The sequence below is a fragment of the Micrasema longulum genome, unplaced genomic scaffold, assembly GCF_059751315.1.
Source record: "Micrasema longulum isolate JH-2025_06_02 unplaced genomic scaffold, ASM5975131v1 h1tg000087l, whole genome shotgun sequence".
Lineage (NCBI taxonomy): Eukaryota > Metazoa > Arthropoda > Insecta > Trichoptera > Brachycentridae > Micrasema > Micrasema longulum.
In genome coordinates this window covers 245768-260583 of record NW_028277293.1, presented here as the reverse complement: position 1 = coordinate 260583, position 14816 = coordinate 245768, and the positions used below count along the sequence as shown (strand labels likewise).

The following is a 14816-nucleotide window of genomic DNA, read 5'->3' as shown; positions in this document are numbered from 1 at the left end:
TTTACACAACTTAACGCGCCCCAGAAATCTTATAAATACGCCCCAATTTAAAAGAGTTTTTATTCATTAAATCCGTTTTAAAAACCGAAACGAAAAAATTAAAACAGGAAGTTTAAAAATGAAGTTTTGACTTACCAGTAAAAGGCTACTTTATTTCCGTTACCATCCCTAATGTTCCTGTCCAGGACGTTGTAGCAAATGTTGGTTTTGGAACCTTTCATCCAATTTACAAAAACAGGTCCTTTTGAGATGTCGAAATTATAGGAACAAATTTTCCCAGCTTCCATCGGCTTTTCCCAGTGAAACTGGTCCGCAATCTCCCCCCAAAAACCTTCAGGGTCCTGCATGCTTTTCTGGTGCATATCCTCGTACTGCTTCATGGACGTTATGTACGAACTTTTAGTTACCAAAGGGTCTGGTTTGAAAACATACCCTACGTCGGACGGCATGTCGAAAGCCAACGGAAAACGTACCGAAATGAACGGAAAGCCACGCGACGTGCTCACGCGGCGAATGCGACAAGCGGAATGAAAATGAAATACGGCGCGCGAATCTCGTATTCGTCGGTAGGACTTGAAATACGTGGAAATGAACAAGGCAACCACCTTTGCGGGGAAATAAATATACGTCTACCAACTGAAAATTCTCAACCGAAGTTGAGTCAAATAATGTCGATTTCAAATCGTCAAATACATGTTGAATAATAATGCCTCAGTTGGTATCTCCAGGGTACGTATTCTGATGGGAAGTTAAAGTTTATCTTCAATATTATCTACAAAGTAAAACTAAGTTTTCTCTATGAAAAATAAAATATTTTTACAATTTTTCTGTATTAACATGTTAAATGACCGGTTACCGACAAAGATACTTTGAATTTTCATACAAATATACACACTTTCTTACATAAATATCGATTTTAGCTTATACCGTCTCAGTATATACCGATAAAGATAGCCGTTCATAATCGCGGCCCAGGGGTGGTATTCTGAACCACTCTCGTGGGCCTCTACCATGTTAAAATCATTTTGGTATCCTGGGCTGGTATTCCAAACGAAATTATAGCGCGGTATAGCGCGTTTTTACGTACTAAATACGCATTATAGCGCGCTGAAAACGCGTTCGGAATACCAGCCCTGAACGAATCTCGTAATAGGTATCGTTAAAACCACGCATGCGCACAGCATACAAATAAACTAACCTTGTAAATCTGGCAAACGTCAAACATGCGACCCGCGAGATGTTTCGTTTTTAAAAATGTATGTTTATTTTTTATTGTGAGCTACTAAATTGGCAATTAAATATATTGCGTCATCTGTAAAAACTCAAAAGACGCCATTATACAAATTACGACAAATCCATTTGTGCTCATAAATTGGAGGTTCGTAAGTTTTTTTTAATTTGTCGGGACATTTTTAGTCTTTGTCAAAAATAACGGAGTTAATACAGGTAAGTAATCGCAATTAATAAAATTTAATCAATTTAAACACGTAATATATTGTCAAAATATTAGTCAGATCGATTTGAGGTCTTTTTTCCTCGATCTAGATCTGGCACAGTTCGAGTATGTCAGTCGGTGTTGATTATATTTCAACACTAAATTCGTTTCTAATTTATATTAATTATTAATTTATAAATATACATACATTATCAAAGGGAACTCGGGATACACATTTAATGCATCTTAATCATGCTATAAAGGTTCCTAAAGATTGCCATATTGAAGCTAATTGAATGACAAGACGATGCATTGATTGATTGTTTAGTATTCCCTAAGACATACGGTCGGCCGTCGGCTTTTGCACTTTCTACTTTTGCGTAATTCACTATTTCAGGCATTTAAATAAATTATGTTTTTTACAGATTTTTATCAATAATGCTAAAATTATTCGCTTGCATGCAGGTGCTCCCTCGGTTAACTAGTGATAACTATGTTAAGATAATATGTTATGAGGAAAATAATGAATCAGGTCATTAAGGAAACTGACAAGGAAGGTGTGCCTACATTAAGACAATTTCAGTAGAATTATAATATATGGAATGCAATAAGCAATATTGGATACTTGTGGGATGAAATAAAAAATGAAAGGTTCCTGTAAACAATAATGCCCGCAAACGATGGATTTTATGAATTTTGAAGAAACTCTGGAAGCTATCACAGATGATATAGTATAGGACTTCAACAATGAAGATGTTAATGAGTTAATTGAATATCACTCAGAACCTCTGTCAAATGAATGCTTAATTGCAACAACTGGTAAATGAAATACACAGTTAATGGAAGGAAGAACAATTACATGCAAGAACAATTTTTGCTCAAATTACAATTGTAGCTGTAAGGTTTAAATATCAAATCAAAATGCATATAAATTTTAAATCCTTATTTTCAGATTTGATGTCACAATCTCTGAATGTGTGAGTACAAAATGAACCTGTGCAAGATCTGTTTGTTTGATCCCATATTGTTGAAATATACTTATTCTTCTGACATTCTCAATTACTAAAAGGTGTCAAACCAAAAAATAAAGTAACTAATTATTTTCATTAAGGTTGTGTAAGGTATCTCATCATTTCCCTATCCTCACCATGTGGCGCATCAAATGCAGCATATTTCATCATCAGTTACATGAAGGTAAGGTGATCAATCTTACACTTCAGGTGCTATTCCAGGGACTGAAATAGCACCTGAAGTGAAAAAAAGAAAATTTTCTGTTGATCCTGCCAGGAATCGAACTTGAGACCTCAAGCACGGTCGGCGAACGCTCCGACTACTACCTTACGAGGCAGACATATCTCTACCCAATTTCCTTTTCCAGGATTTACATAAGAGTTGACATAAAGCCGAAAACGCTCGCCCAGGGTTCTGCTTTCATTTCTCAAACAGAACTGTTTCCTTTGTCAGCTTGGACACGGACAAAGGGTATGCAATATTATGTTTCCCAAAATTTGAGTTCATTGTTGGTTGCCATAAAGGAATAATAGAGCATAATATATTTAATCAACTTATTCTAAATTTTTTGCAACAGAGAGGGAAAACATTTTTGAGAAGGGAATATGGAAGTATGGGCATTTACAGGGCTTATGACCTGTCATTGGCTGGTTTAAGCGGCCACTTGAATTATTTTGTAACATTCACCATTCTGCCTATGTTTAAACACCCACATTTCCTCAACTCTTCCATCTGTTGACTTTTGTGAAGTAAAAGAGCTGAAACCTTTATCATGCAGGTGAGATTTATCCATCCAGCAACAAATTTAGATTGGAATAACTCCCTAGGTAGGAAATCCAGCCAGTCCGCAAAATTCTCAAAACATTGTTGAATAACTAACTGGTAAAAGAAGAAGTATAAGTATACTTAATTGGTCTTTTTATGTTAAAAATTGTTGTTTTTAGTACTTATTTTGTATGACTGTATGTTTTCTAAATAAAATAAAATAAAAATAAAATAAAATAAGAATTGGAAAATTGTTTTTTTAGGTGCTGCCTAGTAGGGAATTTGGTTCAGCCGGATGATATGAATGACAGGTCATAAGCTCTGTAAATGCATATACTTCCATATTCCCTTCTCAAAAATGTTTTCCCTCTCTGTTGCAAAAAAAAAATTTTTATTAAATTATTCATCCCTAGGGAGGAAATCCAGCCAGTCCGCAAGTATTTGCACGTACTCATAAGATTGTTTTATTTATTTTCACTATGGTACCATATCCATAAAGTCTGTATTATTTTTATTAAAAGTTTATGTTGAATATGCATATTAACAGTTGAGATTGTTTTTATTTTATTTTTTATGGCTTACAAATAATGAACAATACAATAAATTGGTAAAATAATCACAATTTGTTATGTTTAGAAATTGTTCATGAATTAAGTGTGAACACAACATGCACAAATAATTAATAAAGAAGTAAAAAAAAAACTCTTTTTTTAATCAACTAAATTTAATTTTTGTAACTTTTTATATTTTTTATGTGTATTTCACTTTTTTTTTTGGACTTCAATATTGTTTTTTTAATTTTACTTGATTTTTTCTCCTATGCTAATTTTTATGGCATAACACGGCAACAGCCTAAAAAAAAATAGTACATTAATATGTAAACTGTTAATCAATTGAGTTAAATCGGGTTGTGATCCTATGGCTAGTGTCACAGACTCACGGCTCAAAGGTTCGTGGTTCGAATCCCACTCCATCCCAACTTGATTCCTATTTTCTAATAGAGAGTTATTTACAACTCGTCGAAAATGGCCCTCAAAATTAAATTTTTAAGTAAATCATAAGAACACAAATCTCTTTTAAAAAAATATATAAATATATAGTGAATTTTTGTACCGTAGAATAAATAAATGTAGGTAATCATCATCATCGTTTAAATTCCGCACCTAATTGCATAGGGCACTGCATTGGTACACCAATCGCAGCGTATCTTGATATTTTTGTTACTTAAAGAAAAGATGATCAATCGTACACTTTATGTGCCAGTCGAGGGACTATGAAATATTGTACTGTAAAATCACCCTTTAAAATAAATATTTTATGTCTAACATGTCAGGAACTGAACCTGAGACCTCTTGCATGATAAGCAAACGCGTTGAGAGGGTGTGAAAATACAATTTTAAATGTTCGTAAAACTAAATAACTAAAACTAAAGTAAATACAATTCTTGGCCAAAGCCATTATTTCTTCCGATGAAAGTGATCACATTAAGGTTCCTTATATTTGAAATATGTGTTTAAATATTTATGTGTGAGATATGACTATATTTTAATTACGTGTGAAAAGGAAACTAAAACACCAAAATATTTTTTCAATAACAGTAATTGCACTGTAGTTCATATGTAAAAGTCTTTAGGTATAAAATAATAAAAAAGGACTACAAAAAACTAACTAGAATTTTAGCTAATGCTCTACATTTGTGAGAAAAGGTTTGAGTGGTTAATGTAGTTGTTGTAGACTCATTTCTGTAGTCCGCTTTTCTGCTCTGCCACATATTTGCTCCCATTTTCTCAGATGATCGAAAAGGTGCTAAAAATTGACACCAAATTGCAACATTTGATATTTCCTCTTTGCTAAAATAAAAAAACAAAAAATTATATAATTTACAATACATTTTTAATAACATTTATTACAAAATGACATACTAAAATAAGCACTTAAAATAGTAAAATATATCTTATTTAGGTTAGTTGGAAGTTATTCATCAGGTATTGCAATAAACCTGCCAATATACATATTTTTGTATATTGTACAAAAGTTCATCAGTACACGCAAGAATCAAACACCTTAATTATTCCGCAATAATTTGAACAATTTGAACCTTTTAAGAAGAAAACTTTGAAGGCTATATTTTGTGATTTATATGTTTTATTTCTCGGAGCAAATTATTATGCAGTAAAGGTAATATTTTTTAAGTTGTCTGTAGGTATTGTGATTATGATATTGCAATTCAAATATGTGTAAGCTGATTAATTCTAAATATTCAAAATGATATAAGCGGTGTCATATGTAATGGTATAACTTTGTATTTTCCATATGGTGACAAATTTCCTTTTGTTAGGACATGCCAACGTAAGCTGTAGAGAAAATATTTAATATAATATGAATTTTAAACTAATACAAGATATTTTAATAGTACTTTATTATAAAAAAATTCTAATGTACTTCGACTCTTATACCCGTATGCAGAGACAAAACTTAAGGTGAGGAAAGTACATTCTAATTTCAAATGCAGAGAATAACCCGCAGGTAAAGACAATAGAATGTACTCTCCCCACAAAACTTAAGGTGAGGAAAGTACATTCTAATTTCAAATGCAGAGAATAACCCGCAGGTGAAGACAATAGAATGTACTCTCCTCACCTTAAGGTTTGTCTCTGCATACAGGTATTAATCTGTTTTGTGGTAAAAAACATTTGAAAAAATAACAAATTGGGTATTATTTAAAGCAAATCTAATAAATAGTTTAATATAGAAATAAATGATGATTGACATTTAAATATACAAATGTAATTTTCAAGAGTGCAAAAAAAACTTGAATTACTTAATAAACGTGTCCCACCTGCAAGCAGATGATGAATATATCCTATAGTTTGATATCCACATATTCCATTACAGCATAAATTTAAAGAGCCAATCGACATCATCCCTTTGAAGGATCCGCTTTACTGGTTTAATATAATCTGAAAAAATACACTTCTAAAGGTTAAATTATTTACAGATGTTCTAAAAGAGAATGAGATTTTTTTTAGAAGATAATATTATTAAAAGTCTAGACATTTATAGAGTTAACTCTTTACTATTATTATTATTGATATAATATTTGTTTTAGTACAAAGGTATATTTAAACACCACTATTCATAACATAAATTATATTATATTACAATAACCTTAATAATATTGTATCCTTTTTATAACACATGCTGTGAGCTATTATAAAGGGTGATGGGTTTAGCAAAATTAAATATCTTTTGTGTATGCATGTCCAATTGTCTTTCATTATTCCTTAATAAACATTTGTAATTTTTCACGTCTCTGAGGGAGTTTGTCGTTACAAGATTCTCTTACTTTTTAAACATATTATTTCCTGGATATTATGTATACCTGTGTTATATTTATAAATACCTAATTTTACCTTTTTATATTCATTATTTTTTATGTGTGAATTAAAATATTCTATTTTGTAATGCACATATTTATGAATAAATAAAATTGAAATACCACCACTAATAAAATAAATACATAAATATTCATTATGAGGAAGACTAATGAACAAAGAAGACCAAGAAAGACATGGCGTGACCGAACCCAACAAATTGTTTGAGAAGGATCTCATCAGTGGTACGGGCGGTACGGCAATACTACGTAAGGCTCCCCGCCCACTAGGCAGCCAGGCCGCGGCAGCTAATACTACATATAACAGCTTATTAAATACCGCACACCGGTTAAAAATTGACACCAAATTGCAACCTTTGATATTTCCTCTTTGCTAAAAATAAAAAAACAAAAAATTATATAATTTACAATACATTTTTAATTACATTTATATTTAGTACAAAATGACATACTAAAATAAGCACTTAAAATAGTAAAATATATCTTATTTAGGTAAGTTGGAAGTTATTCATCAGGTATTGCAATAAACCTGCCAATATACATATTTTTGTATATTGTACAAAAGTTCATCAGTACACACAAGAATCAAACACCTTAATTATTCTGCATATTGTTAAACCTTTTAAAAAGAAAACTTTGAAGGCTATATTTTGTGATTTATATGTTTTATTTCTCAGAGCAAATTATTATGCAGTAAAGGTAATATTTTTAAAGTTGTCTGTAGGTATTGTGATTATGATATTGCAATTCAAATATGTGTAAGCTGATTAATTCTAAATATTCAAAATGATATAAGCGGTGTCATATGTAATGGTATAACTTTGTATTTTCCATATGGTGACAAATTTCCTTTTGTTAGGACATGCCAACGTGAGCTGTAGAGAAAATATTTAATATAATATGAATTTTAAACTAATACAAGATATTTTAATAGTACTTACTTTATTTTAAAAAAATTCTTATGTACTTTGGCTCTTAATCTGTTTGGTAATAAAAAAACATTTGAAAAAATAACAAATTGGGTATTATTTAAAGCAAATCTAATAAATAGTTTAATATAGAAATAATTTATGATTGATATTTAAATATACAAATGTATAATAACTGTGTAGGTAGTGATATTTCATTGTTTTTACAACATCTTTAATACCCAGACTGGTATCTTAACTATAAAAATATATATATTACAATTTATATAATAATAACTGAAGTATTGTATCCTTTTTTATTTAGATTTATCTTTATAATAAAGATATCAGTCATAAAGGTGTAGCGACGAATCTTGCTACTGATTCATTTTTTAGTAAATTACAATTTAAAATGAGAATTTTCAAGAGTGCAAAAAAACTTGAATTACTTAATAAACAACGTGTCCCACCTCCAAGCAGATGACGAATATATCCTATAGTTTAATATCCATATATTCCATTACAGCATAAATTTAAAGAGCCAATCGATATCATCCCTTCGAAGGATCCGCTTTACTGGTTTAATATAATCTGAAAAAATACACTTCTAAAGGTTAAATTATTTACAGATGTTCTAAAAGAGAATGAGATTTTTTTTAGAAGATAATATCATTAAAAGTCTAGACATTTATAGAGCTTACTATTTACTACTATTATTATTAATATTGATACAATATTTGTTTTAGTACAAAGGTATATTTAAACACCACTATTCATAACATAAATTATATTATATTACAATAACGTTAATAATATTGTATCCTTTTTATAACACATGCTGTGAGATATTATAAAGGGTGATGGGTTTAGCAAAATTAAATATCTTATGTGTATGCATGTCCAATTGTCTTTCATTATTCCTTAATAAACATTTGTAATTTTTCACGTCTCTGAGGGAGTTTGTCACTACAAGATTCTCTTACTTTTTTAAAATATTATTTTCTGGATATTATGTATACCTGTGTTATTTTTATAAATACCTAATTTTACCTTTTTATTTTCATTATTTCTATATGTGTAAATTAAGATGTTCTATTTTGTAATGTACATATATATGAATAAATAAAATTGAAATACCACCACTAAACCACTAATAAAATAAATATTAATTATGAGGAAGACTAATGAACAAAGAAGACCAAGAAAGAGATGGCATGACCGAACCCAACAAATTGTTTGAGAAGGATCTCATCAGTGGTACGGGCGGTACGGCAATACTTTGTAAGGCTCCCCTCCCACTAGGCAGCCTGGCTGCGGCAGCTAATACTACATATGACGGCTTATTAGATACCGCACACTAGGCAGCCAAGAATTCCTGGCTGCGGCAGCCATTAGAACGCGTTTGACGTGCACGGCAGCCAACTGGCTGCCTGCAGCCAGAACGAGACAAAGCAAATGTATGTGACTGCTTCAGTCTCCGCGCACTTGTTGTAGCAGCCAGAGGTATTTTATGAAACGAATTTGCAATGACTTTCGATACAGAAGATCCATAAAATAATTTTGAAATGAACCCTTTCAAGTAAAGGATGAATTCAATATCTTCTTTTTGGATTGCGTTTCTTACGAGATGAAATGTAAACAAAAACATCTTCCACATCCATTTTATTTGGACTGGCCGTCAGGCTGGCTGCTTTAACTGGCTGCGCAAAATTTTGACTGCGGCAGCCTGGCTGCCTAGTGGGCGGGAAGCCTAATTATCAAAAAAAAAATAAAGGGGAACATAAAAGCTGTTAATATATTACTTGCAATTTTAACCAAACAAAAATACCGCTGAAACGATAAGTATTTACATACATAATTATTATTTACATTACGAATATCAACAATTAAAACTAACAGTTCGCAGTAGCGGTATTGCAGTACCACTGCGGATATGGTAATACTTCAAAAGTTGGAAAAATCAGCACACATGCATGAGATTTTGTATGACTGCAAACGCATGTGTGTTGTATATCCTCTGGCTGTCCCCGGGAAAACGGCTTGGTGGTTTGTTTATCTTTTACTAACACTAGCTTATTCTTAACCTTTTACAATTTATAAATATTATAATGATTAACAACTTGAGAAAAAACTCGTATGGTAGGTTTAAACTGTACACAATATATAAGTTTGATTAAAATACCGAATTAGATAAACATACCTTCAAATGATGATTCCTGTTGTCGCGCAAGATGTACATTTAGGGACGCTGTGGTTCGTATGCAAGTTTCTATAGAGTACAGTAGGTATTTCACAGAGGTTCTATAAAAATAAACAAAATCCCTAAGGACATGTAGATCCGGGGCATACTTATCATTTACAAAAGTAGTTGAACTGTCACTGTATGTTTGTTTATGTTTTGCATTGTTGCAATATAAAAAGTACAGTTTGACGTGTAGAAAAAATAAATACCCCATATGGCAAACGTTATAATTTTTCATCAGGATAGCAAAAGCGTTATATTTTGTAATAGGTATATTCATCTCGTCAGTGACGCATGCGCACGAGTATTTTTTCTCATTTTCGACACTCACGCTTTTGCGGTTAGATATCGAACTATGAAATGTCAATTATAAAACCGTCTAAATAACGAGAAATAACGATTGAGGTTTGGTAAATTCAACATAATTAAGTATTTTGGGTCATTCTTAAGGTCACAATAATGTTTCTATTGAAAATCATTATTTTTGGTTTTATGTGTTCGAATTCATTTACGTAATTTGACATGTAATCATCAGAATTGCCATATAGAAAACCAAGTTTAACCGCGTTCAAAAAATAAAAATCCCTAAATTACACCACGTTATATTCTCGTCCGAAAGTCGAGATCATCTCGTGGGTGTCGAGAGTGATCAGAATACCACTGCAGAAACCGAATAAAGTCGTAGCCAGAAGAGGTTACAGACAAGTTGGAAGAATAACTTCACAAGAAAGAGGTACTCTAGTGACAATGGAATTAGCAGTGTAAGCAACAGGGAATACAGTTCCACCATTCTTTGTTTTCCCCAGAGTACATTTTAGAGATTATTTTATCTCTGATGGACCTCCAGGTTGCGCTGGGTCAAGTAATCCTCCAGGGTGGATGAAAGAGGACAATTTCGTAATTTTTCTTAAACACTTCGTTAAACTCACGAAGTGCTCAAAAGATCGCCCAAACCTTCTGTTACTGGATAACCATGATTCTCATTTGTCGATTAAAGAATTGGACCACTGCAAAGAAAACGGAGTCACTATTCTATCCTTTCCGCCGCATTGTTCTCACAAGCTTCAGCCTTTGTCCGCTAAAAAAATATGTCAATACAGGCTGTGATGCATGGATGACGAACGATCCAGGGAAAATTATGTGTATTTATGATATTCCTGGAATCTTTCGAGTTGCATTGCCACTTGCGACTAATCCAAATAACATCACGTCGGGATTCAGGATTTCGGGAATTTGTCCTCTTAACCCTGATATATTTCCTGAAAGTGAGTTTATGGCTGGGTATGTAACAGATTGACCGCTTCCTTTACAGGAAATTAATGCAGTCGACGACAATAATATGCAACAACATTTGAATGAAGATACACTTAATCCAACAAGGGCACTACAAACATTTGTGCCTGAGACGAGTGAAGCTGCAGGACCATCGGGGATCCAGAATATCCCCATTATTCAATGTCCGGAAGTAATTCGTCCATTTCCCAAAGCAGGGCCACGGAAAACCGCTGTTAGTAAGAGGAAACGAAATTCTGCTATTTATACCGACACCCCAGAAAAAAAAGCCTTAATGGAACAAAAAAGGAATGTCAAAAGAGTTGTCCCAAAAAGCTTAAAAGAAAGAGAAACCACTAAAAAATCTCGTAAAACTTCTGAGTCTGAAAATGACGAAGAAGATACTTTTTGCTTAGTTTGCATGGCTACTTTTAGCTGCAGTAGATCTGGAGAAAACTGAATTCAGTGCATGAGCTGCAAAATGTGGGCCCACAGAGAATGTGATTTTTTGTTTTATCTCACTTATTAATTCTTCCATATTTCTGATTTTAGCTTCTTATTTACCTGTTTTATTAGATGTTAGTATAACAATTAAACCTTTGTAATTAACTTTTTTTAATAAATGTTTTTTCTTGCAATAAATCATACTTTAGATTAGACCCCAAATGTTCTCGCCTACTTGCCCCATACCGTTCGCCAACTAACCCCTGGCATGGGGTAAGTAGGCGAACTCCAATTACTTTACTTAAACATCCATAAAATCTTAAATAAAATGAATAAGTACTTTTTTTACATGTAGAAATACTCCCAAGTGATTGGGCGAGTAAACCAATTCCATATTCTCCATCTTTATAATTTATTTTTATTAACAAAAACACTAAAAGATCACCTACTAGACCCGGTCTCCCCTACACTTTAACCGATAAATAATAATTCTCTCTATATTTGTATTGTTATTACAATATTTCATCTTCTCTGTCGTTCTTCGATTCTGAGGGTCGTGATCGTCGGTACTTTCTCTAGCCATTCCATTGACAATGCGTTTCCACCCTTCACGGCTCTGTGCCCTCTCCTCAGCTCCATGCGGGGTCGCCTTTTCACCTTGTCGATTCATCGAGCTGCAGCTCTGCCTCTGCTTCTTCGTCCTGGCATACTGACCATGATTATTATTTTCTGGGTCGCAATATTTACCATAGTGATAAATTATAAATTTAAGATTTATGAGAGACACTTCGCGCTCAGCCTCCGTACCGGCTGGGCGTGAATTATAGTTTCTCTCTCCAATCGTAGCTTAAAATTTGAAATGAAATTGTAAACTGCTAAACAAACATTGTGTTAGTGTTTATAAGTGGTCGGTGTGTAAACAAAAAGTGGAAAATGAAGACTATTAATTTTTAATCATTATTTTGCGCTTTTTTCTTGCTAAAAAAATATGTGACAAGTAGTGAATAACGGAAACTTTCAAACAACAGTGCGCCTACTTTAAAATCATAGAAAAGTACATGAACCCATTGAAATCGTTTAAGAATGTATTAATTTGCGATGCGAATGTACCAAGATTTAACTATCTAGAATACTACCTCCCACGACGAATTACAACAGTGCTACCAAAAGTGAACTTATTGATAAATACTCAATAGATTTAAAATATTCTTTCCAATATGCTCGTACACACAAAATGATACGTCAATCCTCGAACCACTCTCATACATCCGTTTGTCTAATAATAATGTAAAAAATAAATAAAATTGAGCGGGAATTTCATTCTCATTATAAAACGAAATAATACAGACTGAAATGGATACAAAGTCGTTGGAACAATAAACTTCTTTCCCCCCTTCGGCAACTACACGTGGACCGGACCATCTTCTAGGAATTTAGAAAAAACATGTGTTTGCACATGTGCGATACTGCAACAGTGACTAGTGACTACCGAACATCTACGAGGGCTACCCTTCGGATATTTTTATCTGTTATGTCATCCATAGTGTTGAAGTGCTTTATCTGTTTAGTTTTTTATTGTTTACTTTTTAGCACGAACACCTTACAAATTGACTATTATGCTCAATGTTTGTTTTCGTAAATTTATTGATAATTTTAAGTTGCCAGAATTTCACTCGTCCATGCACTTTGTAGCTGCCAGACGATTAGTAATCTAGCTTCAATAGGTAAATGTTATCAACTATCAAATATACAAATTTAGTTAATGAGGTCCAGAATTCCAACCGTCCATGCGCTCAGTAGCTGCAAGACTTGTTGTTATCTAACTTCTATTTTTATAAATTTGTTTGTAATACATATTTTTAAACATCACTAAATCTCTTAACTTGTAAATAGGGGCTAGATTTCTTATTATCTATGCGCTCTGTAGCTGCAAGACGTGCTGTAATCTAGCTCCTGTATATCATAATTGGAGACGAGGAACAAGAATCCCAACCGTCCATGCGCTCTGTAGCTGCAAGACGTGGTGGGATATTTATTTACTGTACAGCGCCCTTGAGGTGATTTTCACAAAAACGGCGCTATATAAATTATCCAAATATATAATGTATTATTATTACTATAATAAATGTATCTCTGAATTCTTTTTACCGGCAGTATTTTTCAATTTCGAGGTAACATTTAATAATAGCCCAAAATGTTATATTTTGTTGAGACTCGTATTTTAAAATTCCTTCAAATGCTTCATGTTCAAATATCATCATAATCATCATTCCCTTTCCGCACCTAATGGTGCATAGGGCACTGCGTCAGTACACCAATCGCAGCGTATATTCATATTTGTTTGTTACTAAAAGGTAAGATGATCGGTCTTACGCTTCAGGTACCGGTCCGGGGACTATGAAATATTCTAGTGTGAACAACACCTTTTAAATAAATATTTCATATCAACTATCTCGGGAATCGAACCTGAGACCTCTCGCATGGTAGGCTAACGCGCTGGCCATTACGCGACGAGGCGGACAAACATTTCTACATTTCTAAAATAATTCATTTGTGTCCTAAATAACATAATATGTCTTTTATTTTTACGGATAACGATAACTTATAAAGTGCCAGGATTGTAGCCGTTGGCGTTGGCATTAGCTCTTTTTCATCTGTGGGGTCCATTTACAAAACGAAACTAAAGCTAGGGTTTCCTAGGACAGCGGTGTCCGTATCTTAACGGCCGTAGTGAACGGTGATGCGGTGGACAGCCGTCGTAACGGTGACTAGAGAGTTGTTTCCTAGGAAAACGGTGTTGATAACACCGTTAAAAAATAAAACCACTCTCTAGCCACCTCTACGACAGCTGTCCACCGCATCGCCGTTCACTACGGCCGTAAAGATACGGGCACCGCTGTCCTAGGAAACCCTAGCTTAAAAGAAGTAAAATCCAAATTTAGTAACGTGATGAAATTAAATTTTTAACTCAGGTGCGGTCACAGAGACAGCCCGCGAATTTAAAACGACAATATTTTTTTATTTACTAGTACTGAAGTGATGATAATTCAAAAGTAGGAAAGGGCAATAGGGAGGCAACACATTTCTGACATAGTGAAACACAAACTCTGCAGCCATAATGCGGTCGCTGTGACCGAACCCAGGCACTGAAGTGTTAAATATTCAATGCCATAAATTAACATTCCTTTTGATTCATTATTAAGGGAGCCTTCTCAGTTAATGTTGGCTAGCGTCCCAATTTTCACCTATATATTAAATACTCATAAAGGAGAAATATGGTAACACTGTTATTTTATCACAGTTACCTAAATCCCATAAAAGTAATTAATACATGCTTTTGCGAAA

The 14816-nt window shown here is 33.2% G+C and overlaps 1 protein-coding gene and 1 long non-coding RNA gene across 10 annotated transcripts in view; both read right to left on the bottom strand.

Moving 5' to 3' along the window:
• AcCoAS (acetyl coenzyme A synthase) overlaps positions 1-536 on the bottom strand; it is a 73071-nt gene extending 72535 nt beyond the window's left edge. The window contains exon 1 of the mRNA XM_088234524.1: positions 136-536. Coding sequence (XP_088090650.1) covers positions 136-449 — 314 coding nt within the window. The 5' untranslated portion in view covers positions 450-536. The remainder of the gene's footprint in view (positions 1-135) is intronic.
• Positions 537-3860: 3324 nt separating this feature from the next.
• On the bottom strand, positions 3861-10415 carry LOC148284793 (uncharacterized). Of its 9 annotated transcripts, XR_015823782.1 has the most exons (5): positions 9714-10415; positions 7984-8104; positions 6380-6978; positions 6051-6171; positions 4793-5061 (listed from the first exon to the last, which is right to left on the bottom strand). It is a non-coding gene; the product is annotated as an uncharacterized LOC148284793 (long non-coding RNA). The 9 variants fall into 9 exon arrangements; XR_015823773.1 differs by adding an exon at positions 3861-4063 and having other exon boundaries at positions 4881-5061; positions 6051-8104; XR_015823779.1 differs by having other exon boundaries at positions 6380-8104.
• Positions 10416-14816: the final 4401 nt, after the last annotated feature.